This window comes from Mustela nigripes, chromosome 17 (genome assembly GCF_022355385.1).
Source record: "Mustela nigripes isolate SB6536 chromosome 17, MUSNIG.SB6536, whole genome shotgun sequence".
Taxonomy (NCBI): domain Eukaryota; kingdom Metazoa; phylum Chordata; class Mammalia; order Carnivora; family Mustelidae; genus Mustela; species Mustela nigripes.
In genome coordinates, this window is record NC_081573.1 from 15826370 (window position 1) to 15839983 (window position 13614).

Here is a 13614-nt window from a genome sequence, read left to right on the forward strand (position 1 = left end):
TCTACAAACTTTGTAGCAACCAACTAGTTTCCAATCAGGAAACCAAACTACAACCTTGGCAGTGATCACCCTACAACATTTAGGCTTTGGACAATGACTGCTAGCTCCTCCCCGCCCCCACCCCTCGCCTCTGTTCTGTGTTCAGGACCAACCAGAAAAAAACCAAATTCGATCCCCAAACCAGCCATATAATATGCAATGCTTCTTTATGCCAATAACCTCCAGTGTATTTCTGAAGCCTTCCTTTTTTCTCTCTAAAGTTTTCCTGCTCCCCTGCCTGCCTTTGAGCTCTGCCAAACGCAAGTGATGGTGGCTGTAATACCAGTAATTTGAAACAACCTAAGGATAACAGGACAATTACATAAGTGGCCTGTAGAATTTACAAAATACTGCTGAAGTACACTTCGTGGTTCAATATATATTTGATTGAAAAAGCAGGTTAAGATGATGAAAAATATTCACATAAAGCATATAAGCTTAAATACAGCTACGTCTGAATAGAGTGATTTCAGGCATTTTTTACACCTGATTGCAGAGGGCGGAGACACGTATCTGTTTTTGTGCGTTTGGCTCCAGCCTGCACCACCGGCACGTCTCCTGCTGAGACCGCGAGTTCACCTGCCCGGGTCTCTAGTCTCCGGGAGGGACTACGAGCGCGCCCCCCGGCCTCCGCGGGGGCTTCTGGGAGTTGTGGTCCAGCCGGTAGGCCCCGCGTCCTTTAGCGCGGGGGCACCAGCCGCGGGCCTTCTGGGTCTGCAGCGCGGGTGGGCTGGGTTGGTTCCGGAACGCGGCACATGTAGGTCTCGTGGCGGCCTCGGTGCCCAAGACCTCCAGACGGACGCCCAGAGAGGTGAGTACCCCCGTTTTACGGGTCGAGGGCGGCGGGAATAGCGGTGAGTCCCCGGGTCGTGTGAAGGGGAACCGGGGAAAACCGAACGTTCGGGGCTCGCGGTGTCTGGAGGGAGACATTAGGGGGCTTCTGGGTTCCACTGAGATGCGGCGGATGACTGTGTGTTCCCAAGTTGGTGAGCTGTAATGCATCCTTGGGTTCGGTGGGGCGGGAGGGGGGGCGGCAGAAACCGGGAGCCCTTGGTTAAATCTCTCCAGGCATTTTGGTTTTGGGGGAAGCTGGGTCATGGCAACCCCAGGCTGGTGGGGAGAGGACAGTGAGGTAGGGTACGGCGGCGTGTGGAGGGTCGGGGGTGGAGACTGTCTAGGTCTACCTGTTCTAGGGTGTTTGTGGAAGTGGCTGGATCTGTGCCTTCTGGGGTTTGAGAGATGAGGGAGGAGTTAGTAGTAAGTGGTTGCTCCTGGATGTGGTATGTGGTGGGGAACTTGAGTCTTCTGAGTGAGGCTGTGTTCTGGCATCCCTGGATTTGGAAATGCAGCTTGGACATTGAGGAAAGGCGGCAGAGTCTTGTTTCCCCGCTTTTGTTGTAGATGTTCCTATGAGACCACCTTCACCTCTGACTCAGAGGGCTTTTCCAAAAGTGAGTCAAGAGATGGTTATTAGAAGGATGGGCAGGCTGTTCTGGACACCAGGCTAAACCAGACCCTCCATGGATTGCCAGAGAACTCCCCCACTTTGCATCTAAGAAGTCCTAGAGCTCAAAGAGGTCAGTAGCTTCTTAGAACTCCCAGGTGCCATGGAGTTAAATGACCTTCCCCTGGAGCCTTGGCTCTGGGGATGGCAAAGTCAGGAGTGTCTCATCTGGTAATCACCTGCACAGGTATCTGCAAAAGAGAATTCTCCATACTCTTGGCCAGAAAGGCTATAGGGATGTTGTTTTCACTTTGTTGTCTCAGTGGAAGCTATAGGCCCAGATGTTAAAGGCGGAGTGCCCCAGTTGTGAATTTGGTATCCCAGGTGACCCCTGAGTCACAGCCTGGCTGTATCTCCCCAAAGCCCCTCTGAGTGCAGAGATTGCAAGATACCTGTGTTCTATATTCTTCATGGTCTTGCAGGTGATGTTGGTTCTTGACGCTTTTTTTTTTTAAGTTTTTATTTTAATTCCACATAACATACTGTGTTTTATTAATTTCACGTGTACAATATAGTGACCCAACATCTCCATACATCATCCTGCACTCATTAGGACAAATGCAGTCATCAATGCGCATCATCGATTTAACCCATCCCCCTAACCTTCTTCCCTCTGGTAACCATCAGTTTCTACTCTATAATTGAGTTGGTTTCTTGATTTCTCGCTCTCTTTTTGTTTTCCCTTTGCTTGTTTGTTTTGTTTCTTATGTCTACATATGAGTGAAAGCATATGGTATTTCTTTTTCTCTGACTGATTTTATTTTATTTTACTTAGCATTATACTCAGTAGTTCTATCTATGTCATTGCTAGTGGCAAGATTTCATTCTTTTTTATGGCTGAATAATATTCCATTGTGTGTGTGTGATACTGCCTCTTCTTTATCCATTCCTCAAACGATGGACACTTGGGCTGCTCATATCTAGCCTATTGTAAATAGTGCTGCTATAAACATCAGAGAGCATGTATCTGTTTGAATTAGTATTCTTGTGTTCTTTGCATAAATATCCAGTAGTGCGAATGCTGGATCATAAGGTAGTTCTATTTTTATCTTTCTGAAAAACCTCCCTGCTGTTTTCCATAGTGGCGACATCAGGTTGCATTCCTACCAACAGAGCAAGAGGGTTTTTTTTTCTCCATATTCTCACCACACCTGTTGTTGTGTTGTTTTAGCCATTCTGACAGGTGTGAGGTGTTCTCTCATTGTACTGTTCATTTGTATTTCCCTGATGATGAGTGATATTGAGCATCTTTTTATGTGTCTGTTGGCCATCTGTATGTTTTCTTTGGAGAAATAGCTGTTTATGTCTTCTGCCCATTTGTTAATTGGATTATTTGTGTTTGGGGTGTTGAGTTTTATTTAGTTCTTTATAGATTTCTCGGATACTAGCCCTTTATTGGATTTGTTATTTACAAATGTCTTCTCCCATTCTGTAGGTGCCTTTTGGTTTTCTTTGTTTCCTGTGCTGTGCAGAAGCTTCTCATTTTGATATAGTCCCAACAGTTTAATTTTACTTTTGTTTCCCTTGCCTGAGGAGAAAGAAATTGCTATGGCCAATGACAAAGAAGTTACTTCCTGTGCTCTTTTCTAGGATTTTTATGGTTTCAGGTCTCCATTTAGGTCTTTAATCCATTTTGAATTTATTTTTGTGTACGGTGTAAAAAAGTGGTCCAGTGTCATTCTTTTGCATGTTGCTGTCAGTTTTCCCAACACCATTTGTTGAAGAGATCATCCTTTTCCCATTGCATAGTCTTTCCTGCTTCATCAAAGATTAATTGACCATATAATTGTGGGTTTATTTCTGGATTTTCTATTGATGCTTTTATTTTCCTTTTAGGTGAGGTTGGATCTGCACAGGCTGGCTATGAGGATTTATGGCATGTGACTCAATTTCCATTTCTCCCAGCTCCCTATTCTGCCTTCTTTGGACTCTGCTGGCCCAAAGTGATCTGTAAAAAGAGGAGAAAATGGCCCTCAAGTTCCTGGCAGCAAGACACCCAGCGAGTGGGATGTAACCTCTTTTGTTCAGTAGTCCCCGTCCCCAGTCAGGTGACATGTGTTTGTTCACTTCCTTGCAAAGCCCATCAGGACTCTAAGACAAACATGAAACACAGCACAACTTTAAGATACTCCAGAGGAAAGCCCACTCTCCCTCCTCCGTGCACTCACCCTACCCCATGACCACATCAGAACTGTGGCACACCTTAACCTTCCATTAGTTTAGGTCACAATTTAGGTCACAAATGGTCCAGTATCTTTTCCACAAGCCCCAGTGTCTACTTTGGACACTGAGAAGTGCTGTCCTTCCTTGAGGGCTTTGTAGGCCTTGTTAAGGTTTTGGGTTTTTACTGCAATGGATTTTAAAATTTAAATGGCACCAAATTTACAGAAGAACTGCAATAATAGTACAAAGAACACCAGTATTGCCTTTACTCATATTCATCAATTGCCAGGGTATTTTTGGCCACAGTTACTTTATCATTGTATCTCTATGTATTTATCATTTTCTGAATCATTTGAGGGAAGTTGTAGACATCATGTCTTTCACCTATAATTACTTTGGCACACATCTTCTATATGCAAGAACAGCCCCTTAAATGACCATAGTATAATTTAGAAAATTTAACACTGATTCAGTACTATTGTCTGATCTCCAACCCATAATTAAAATTTGCCAGTTGTCTTAATTACTTTCTTTACGGCTTTTTTCCCCTGTTACCTCTCTTTAGTCTTCTTTATTTTTTATTTTTATTTTTTTTAAAGATTTTTTCTTTTTTTTTTTTATTTGACAGAGATCACAAGTAGGCAGAGAGAGAGAGGGAAGCAGGCTCCCCACTGAGCAGAGAGCCTGATGCGGGGCTCTGAGCAGAGAGCCTGATGCAGGGCTCCATCCCAGGACCCTGAGACCATGACCTGAGCCGAAAGCAGTGGCTTCACCCACTGAGCCACTCAAGCACCCTCTTTAGTCTTCTTTAATCTGGAACATTTTCTTTAATGTTTCTCTGCCTTTTTTTTTTTTTGACTCTCTAATTTCATTTTATTTTTTCAGTGTTCCAACATTCATTTTTTATGCACCACACCCAGTGTTCCACGCAATACATGCCCTCAATACCCACGACCATGCTCACCCATCCCCCCATCTCCCTCCCTTCCAAAATCCTGTTTGTTTCTCAGAGTCCACAGTCTCCCATGGTTCATCTCCCCTTCCTATTTCCCCCATTCACTCTTCCTTTCCTTCTCCTAATGTCCTCCGTGTTACTCCTTATGCTTCGCAAGAAAGTGAAACCATATGATAACTGACTTTCTCTGCTTGACTTATTTCACGCAGCATAATCTCCAGTCTCGCCCATGTTGATACAAAAGTTGGGTATTCATCCTTTTTGGTGGGAGGCATAATATTCCATTGTATATATGGACCACATCTTCTTTATCCATTCGTCTGTTAAAGGGCATCTTGGCTCTTTCCACAGTTTGGCGACTGTGGCCATTACTGCTGTGAACATTGGTTCTTTTTTTTTTTTTTTTTTTTTTAAATTTTTTATTTTTGATAAACATATATTTTTATCCCCAGGGGTACAGGTCTGTGAATCACCAGGTTTACACACTTCACAGCACTCACCAAATCACATACCCTCCCCAATGTCCATAATCCCACCCCCTTCTCCCAAACCCCCTGCCCCCGGCAACCCTCAGTTTGTTTTGTGAGATTAAGAGTCACTTATGGTTTGTCTCCCTCCCAATCCCATCTTGTTTCATTTATTCTTCTTCTATCCACTTAAGCCTCCATGTTGTATCACCACTTCTTCATATCAGGGAGATCATATGATAGTTGTCTTTCTCTGCTTGACTTATTTCGCTAAGCATGATACGCTCTAGTGAACATTGGTTCTTGATCTTGGTTTATGATGGGTGCGGGCTCAGCTATTCTATAGAATGTTCCTCAATTAAGATTTATTTGATCGTTCTTCTTGATTAGATTTAGGTTTTACACTTTTTGCAGAAATGATGCAGAAGTGATGTGTCCTCAGTGTGTCATTATCGGATAACATATAATATTGATTTGTTTCATTACAAGTGATACTAACTTTGATGACTTAACTAAATTAATGTAGGGTTGGCAGCAGTCAGTTAAGTGTTTGACTTTTGATTTTGGCTCAGGTCATGGTCTCAGTGTCCTGGGATTGAGCCTGCATCGGGCTCCATGTTCCGTGCAGATTCTCCTTGGGAATCTCTTTCTCTCCCTCTCTCTCTGCCCCTCTTTCCACTTGCACTCTCTTTCTCTCAAAATAAAATAAAATAAAATCTTAAAAAAAACCAATGTAGGGCCTACCAGGTTTCTCCACTGTGGAATATTTGGGGTTTGGAACAGAAGAGGCAGACCTCTTAAGCCAGCTGTCACTGTCATGTGGAAGGTATATGGAAGCCTATGAGGACAGTGAAAAGATTACCAGGGCTACCAGGGTTGACGGGAAGTGGTGGGTAGGAAGAGTGCAGAGGATTTTTAGGGCAGTGAAAATACTCTGTATGATACCATAATAGTGGGTACATATCATTATACATTTGTCCAGACCCAGAGAATATACAAAATCAGGAGTGAACATGATATAAATTGTGGACTTTGGCTCATTATGATGTGCCCATGGAGGTTACTCAGTTATACTGCATGTACCTACAGGGGACGTTGAGAATGAAAGAGGCCATGCATGTGTGGAGGCGGGGCTTATATGGAAAATCTTTGTAGTTTCCCCTCAATTTTGCTGTGAACCTTGAACTGCTTAAAATGAAGTCTTAAAAAACCTACATAACATCACATTTACCATCTTACCCGTCTTTAAATGAACAGTATGGTAGGGTTAACTATATGAACATTGTTGTGTAGCTAATCTCTAGAACTTTTTAATCTTTCAACACTGAAACTCTGTACCCATTGAACAGTAACTCCCAATTCCCCCCCACTCCCCACTCAGTCCTTCACTTCTTTAATCACGGTTTCCCTTAAGTCTGTGAGGATGGCTGTATTGGCCCTTTTGAAGTCTTTTTCTGATGAATCTGACACCTGGTCATTGTCACAGGCAGTTTCTATTTCCTGCTTTTGCAGGGTGTGGGTCATACTTTCCTGTGAACCTGCATGCCTCATCGTTTGTGATGAAACTGGACATTCTAGGGCGCCTGGGTGGCTCAGTGGGTTAAGCCGCTGCCTTCGGCTCAGGTCATGATCTCAGGGTCCTGGGATCGAGTCCCACATCGGGCTCTCTGCTCAGCAGGGAGCCTGCTTCCCACTCTCTCTCTCTCTGCCAGTCTCTCTACCTACCTGTGATCTCTCTCTGTCAAATAAATAAATAAAATCTTTAAAAAAAAAAAAAAGAAACTGGACATTCTAGATAATATATTGTAGCAACTCTGGGTACTGGTGTTGTCCCTCAGCCCAGCTAAGCCTCATTATTTGCTTACTCATCTGCAACATGCTCAGACCTATGAGGTCATAGATTTACTTTGTTTCTCAACAAAAAACTACTTTCTAACTTACAAAATGACATATTAAGAGTTCTGGTAGGGGCATCTGGGTGGCTTAGTCAGTTAAGTGGCTCCTTCAGCTCAGGTCATAATCCCAGGGTCATGGGATCAAGTCCCACATTGGGCTCCCTGCTCAGCAGAGAGCCTGCTTCTCCCTCTCCCTCTGCCTGCTGCTCTGCCTACTTGTGCTCTCTATCTCTCTGTCAAATAAATAAATAAAATCTTTTGAAAATAAAATAGAGTTGTGGTAAATTTTTCCTCATGCTGAGGAGTCTAGTTCTTTAATTTAAATTCCAGCTTCTACTGAGAGAGCTGGTTGGCTGGCTCTCTTGCAAGGCTGCTTTTGTGTGCATAGAAAGAACTAGGGGTGCCTGGGTGGCTCAGTTGGTTAAGCGGATGCCTTCAGCTCAAATCATGATCTCAGAGTCCTGGGATCGAGTCCCACATTGGACTCCCTGCTTGGCGAGGAGTCTGCTTTTTCCTCTGCCTGCCATTCCCCTGCTTGTGCTCTTTCTCTCTGTCAAATAAATAAGCAAAATCTTTAAAAAAAAAAAAAAAGAAAAAGAAAAATTCTTGGAAAGGAAAAGCTACTTGAACAAAAAGGAGTTTAGGAAAGTGGTACTTCAGGCAGCAAATTTACAATAGTGAAATCTTTATAATAATCATAACTGATTAGGAAATTAATAAATGAAGGAGAAAAGATTCTATTCACAAAAGCAGAAAAAATATCAAACTCATTTCCTTGAACCTAAGGGGGAAAAAACATGCAAGATCTTTAAGAAGAATGCAATAAACTCCCTGAAGGACAAGAAAATTACCCATTTGTTTTTTAGATTTTAAGAGGTGATTTAAAGTTACAGCTGTATTTAGAACAATGATAAGTTTTTTTAAAAAAGAATATTATGGAAAAATAAATGTTCCAGAAGTCACTGGAAAATGTATATATAAAACACACACACACATACAAACTTTAATTAGTGTCAAGAATATCTCATCTGTAATATATGTAAACATTTAATAAACTCTTGGATTCATCACTCTTTGTGTGTTTTGGATTTTAGATCTGGATTTCTTTTTTTTTAGTGGGCCAGAAGTACAAAGGAACAGTAGAAAAATTATGATAGCCTTTGAGATAGTAATAGTAATACAATCTAGTATGTAAATCAAGAAATGGTAGGCTGTCAGGGATCTTTGGCCCTTTAAGAGTATTTACTTTTTAAAAGGCTTTGTAACCTTTATTATAAATGTTAATGAGGGTAAGGTAATTAAGGAAATTTTGGAAAACTACAAAAGACAGAAATAAAGAAGTTGGGGTGCCTGGATAGCTCAGTCCATTGAATGTCTGTCTTCGGCTCAAGTCACCACCCGAGGGTCCTGGGATCCAGCCCTACATCAGACTTCCTGCTCAGCGGGGAGTCTCTCCCTCTGCTATTCCCCCTGCTTGTGCTCTCTGGCTTCCTCTCTGTGTGTCAAATAAATAAAATCTTAAAAAATAAAGAACTCCCAATTCCAACAGTTTTTAATAAAAGAATAAGATATAAAAACTGAAAGACCTCCCATTTCTCCCCAAAGGTAACCATTATAAACAACTTGATATCTCTTTCCAGACCTTTTGCATTTACTTGTAACCCACATGTGTGTATGTATCTGTTTTTTTTTTTAATCTGCAGTCTGCATTTTTTTCTCCGAACATTGTAACACGAACCTCTTTCTAATGTAATCTATAACATTATCTTCTCTTTAAAGAATTTTTAAGACTCTCTGTTATTGTGTAACTTTGCTAACTAGAGTTTTTTAGAATCACTGTAATTTTATAAATTTGTACAAAGATTTTAAGTGAATGTGCATTGCATACAACAAATTATACAAATAATAAGGTAAAGTGTGGAATTTTTATATAATTGCACATTGAAGAAACCACCACCCAAATAAATATAGAATATTTCTGCCACCTTACAAAGTTCCCTTTGTGCCCCGCCCCAGTAAGTTTTTCCATAGGGAACCACTATCTCTGATTAGCTTTGCCTGTTCTAGAAGTTTGTACTCACTTCTTCACTTAGCATAACATCCGTGAGACTTGTCCAACTGAATGTTAACATTCAGTTATTTCATTTCTTAGTGTGTAGTCTGTATTTGTTTAAAAACATTTTGCTTATTAAACATAGTGCCTGTTAAAAGTAATAGATAGTAATAGATATTGCTGAGTAGAAAAGTTAAACATTTGTAAACATACAGTTTATAAACAGTTGTAAACATACAACTGAGTAGAAAGTTAAACATGAAATTAATTAGCCAATGTCTAGTTTCCCATCCAATGAATTGATGATCATTTACTTCTATGTATAAAAGTCATACTTTAACCAACTGAGTCACCCAGGCGTCCCTATGTATAAAAGTCATACTTTAAAAAAAAAACTTACAAAAATGCATCTTTATAGACTGGCTACTTTCTTTGTGAAGTTCTATTAAATTTACCTTTGTCAGTATATACAGAGGTGCCTCATTCTTTAGCAGATGCACAGTATTGTATGGTCAGGTGTGAATGTACTTTCTGATGGTTGAAAGCTCTTCATGGCACCTGGGTGGCTCATTGGGTTGGGCCTCTGCCTTTGGCTCACATCATGATCTCAGAGTCCTGGGATGGAGCCCCGAGTCAGGCTCTCTGCTCAGTGGGGAGTCTGCTTCCTCCTCTCTCTCTGCCTACTTGTGATCTCTCTCTCTGTCAAATAAATAAATAATTTTTAAAAAGATTTTTTATTTATTCATTAGACAGAGATCACAAGGAAGCAGAGACTCAGGCAGAGAGGGAAGGGGAAGCAGGCTCCCCACTGAGCAGAGAGCCCGATGTGGGGTTTGATCCCATGACCCTGGGCTGAAGGATCATGACCTGAGCTGAAGACAGAGGCTTTAACCCACTGACCCACCCAGGTGCCCCAATAAATAAAATCTTAAAAAAAAAAAAAAAAGAAAAGTCTTCACTGTTACAAATGTCTGCTACAGTAATTATCTCTGCACTCATATCTTCATGCTTTTGTGCAGGTCTTACACATAGAGTTGGAATTGTGGGGCCAAAGGTGTCTTGTACTTTAAAACTTTTTTGTAGTAAATGGAACTTTTTGTATTGAGGATTAGTTCACACATGATAAGCTTCACATATTTAAAGTGTTAATTTGATATATTTTGAGGTGTTTTTATACACTTGTGAAAAATATCATCTCAATCAAGATAAGGTTTCTATCACCCCTAAAAGTTTCCTCATTCACTTTTGAAATCCCTACTTTCTGACCCTCAGGTTGGTGTATGGAAAATTTCTGTCCCTCCACAATTTTGCCGTGAACGTAGAGCTGCTCAATTTGATGGATAAAATGAAATTGTTCCCCCCAAGAAGATTGTACCTGTGTATGTTCCAACAGCATATGAGATCATTTTCTCATAGGCCCTAGTGATACAATTTTTGGATTTTAGAACATTTACTCATCTAATAGTAAAAAAGAGAAATTCAAGAATTCCCAGATTTACCTTTGGAGAATTGCCAATTTATAATCCCAAGGTGAGAGGTTCAGGACACCTTCACAGAGGAGGCCGTATTTGCTGCCCTGTGACTTGATCAGTCTGTGAAGCTATAGTCTTGGAGAGGTTAGAACTGGTACCCCTGGTAAATGGGGCCATGCCTTGTACACAGTAGGTGCTTAATAAATGTTTACTACTTTAAATGTGCTTTAGATAACTGTGCTCTTGCTTAGATAGAGAGTTCAAACATGAAGTCTTGGCTGCTGGGACATCTCTCCTGCCTATAGGAACAAAGGAGCTCCCCCACCCCACCCCAGGAATTCCATCTTGGGTGGTGATGATGACACTTCTGGAAACTTCTTCCAGATATTCCAGGTGGACTTTGGAGAGGCTGAAGAGAGATCCCCCAATAGAGACACTGGGGCTGAAGGGATTTCCCTCATAACAGAGAAGGCAAGATGTAGGAACAGGTAGATGCTGGAGTGTTCTCAAATCTGAGGAGAAAGGTGAGAGATAAAGCACACATCAGGCACACATAGTAGGTATTTGGTGCATTTTTGGAAGAAGAAAGAATCTGATTTGGGGGGGGCCATCTGTAAAAATAGAAAAAGAGGAAAAGACATGCCAAGGGAGGGCATGTCAGGTAAAGATAAACAAGGACAAGTGTCACCAGCTGAATGTAACGTGCTCCCTTCCACCATCTTGATAACTAAGATGCTGGTCTGCTTCGGGCAGCCAGGTTCATTTCACACTCCTTTCTTCTTCTCCAGTACTGCCTTCTGAGGGCTCTGCCTTTCCTCCAGAAGAGGAGGAAATGCTCATATTACAGGTGAGTTGGAGTCTGCCTTCTCGCCCTGATGAAATATCACCCACACACCTCATTTTTAGGCTCGGGAAAGGAGGGCAATATAACACATATAGTGTGCTGGCCCTGGGCCAGACATGTATCACTCTACTTCCTGTTTCATTCTTGAATAATTGTCTGAGCATCACTTGTAGGGTATAAAATGGTATATTATACTTTGGAAAGCAGTTTCAGAGTTTCTTATACAATTAAACATACAATTACCATTGAACCATACATTCCACTGTAGGTTTGTTTTATCCAGAAGAAATGAGGTCCACACAAAAATCTGTACGTGAGTGTTTTTTGGCAAAAGATTTATTTATTTGTTTGTTTGTTTGTTTATTTATTTATTTATTTGACAGCGAGGTAGAGGGCACAAGTAGGCAGAACGGCAGACAGAGGGAAAGGGAGAAGCAGGCTCTCCACTGAGCAGGGAGCTAGATGCAGGGCTTGATCCCAGGACACTGGGATTGTGACCTGATCTGAAGGCAGACACTTAACTGACTGAGCCACCCTGGTGCCCCAGTGTGACTGTTCACAGAAGCTTTATTCATAATAGCGCCAAACTAAACCCAAATGTCCATCAGCTGCTAAATGAATAAACAAAATATGTTAATCCATATAATTAAGACCGACTTAGTAATAAAAAAGGACAAACTACTAATGCATATAATGACATGAATGAATCTCAAAGACATTATGCTGAGAAGGATAAGCCAAACACAAAAGGGTACCATGGTATGTGATACCATTTACATGAACTTCTAGAACAGGTTAAAAATCTATAGAGACAGCAGACCACTGGTTGTAAGAGCAAGAAGCAGGGGCAGGAATGAACTGGGAGCAGCATAAGGGGGCTTTCTAGAGTGATAGAAATGGTTTATATCATGGTTCAATTACCCAGGGCTATTCTTTTGTCAAGAGCCATCAACTCGTATGCTGAAGATTCACATAATTCATTTTGTGTAAATTTGTACCTAAACTAGAAAAAAAATTGTAAACAGAAACAATAAAAGAACAACTCCCCTCTCAAAAAAAAAAAAAAATAGGGGCACCTGGGTGGCTCAGTCATTAAGCGTCTGCCTTCGGCTCAGGTCATGATCCCAGGGTCCTGGGATTGAGCCCTGTATCAGGCTCCCTGCTCAGCGGGAGTCTGAGTGAATCTCAAGCTTATTCTCCCAATTCGTACAATGTGGTGTGGACAGCACCTCTGGAATTGTGTAGCTTTTCATGTACTCTGACTGAAGTTTGAGTCTTCCCATCAAAGAAATTTTAAGGGCTGGAGAGCTTTAAATGTATCTCATATATTTTTTCCATCTTCTACATAATATAATGCAAGCAGGTGCATGGATGTTTGCCCAAATCATGACCCTAGAAACTGCCAGGACTTCTTATAGTTGTCAGGATTCACGGGTACTGTCAGCTGCATTCCTCCATAGGAATGGGTATCAGTGTGGATGACTATGTCTGTCGTTTTAGCAGGTGACATTCAAGGATGTGGCTGTGGACTTTACCCAAGAGTAGTGGGAGCATCTGGACCCTTTCCAGAGACACCTGTACAGAGAAGTGATGTTGGAAAACTACGGGAATCTCATCTCCTTGGGTGAGAACAGCATCTTCCCAAATCCATCTGCTCTCTCAGCACTTCAACCCAAGGGATTAAATCCTAAGGGGACTAGCATTTAGGGTCATATTCCAGATCCCTTATGGCAGAGCATATCAGATTTGAGAGTGCAGAAAAATACCTGATTGTTAGAAATGCCAGTTCCTGTCTAGATTAAAGACAACTAAATGCAATGCTAAAAAATGTCCAGGAATAGAGTGCCCAAAGGGACATAATTGAGATGATTGGCATTGTTTGCAAATTAGCTAGATTAAGTAATAATATTGTGTGAATGTTAAGTCTGATTTTGATGACCTTGCTGTTTTTACGGGAGAGAATGTCCTCGTTCTTAGGAAATACCTACTGAAGAATTGGGTCATAGCGAGCCATGGGGTCTGTAACTTTCCCTCACATGGTTTGGAAAAGAATTGTGTGTGCGGAGGGAGAGAGAATAATAAAGTAAATGGGCCGAATATTAACAACTGGTGAATATGAGTCAAGGTTCTTGGTGTTACTCTTGCTGGTGAATATGAGTCAAGGTTCTTGGTGTTACTCTTGCTGGTGAATATGAGTCAAGGTTCTTGGTGTTACTCTTGCT

General features: G+C 41.5%; 1 protein-coding gene across 1 annotated transcript in view; it reads left to right on the forward strand.

Moving 5' to 3' along the window:
• The first annotated feature begins 568 nt into the window (after positions 1-568).
• LOC132005614 (gastrula zinc finger protein XlCGF7.1-like) overlaps positions 569-13614 on the forward strand; it is a 35067-nt gene continuing 22021 nt past the window's right edge. The window contains 3 exon segments of the mRNA XM_059382972.1: positions 569-850; positions 11337-11395; positions 12893-13016. Of these exon segments, the coding sequence (XP_059238955.1) occupies positions 12983-13016 (34 nt within the window). The 5' untranslated portion in view covers positions 569-850; positions 11337-11395; positions 12893-12982.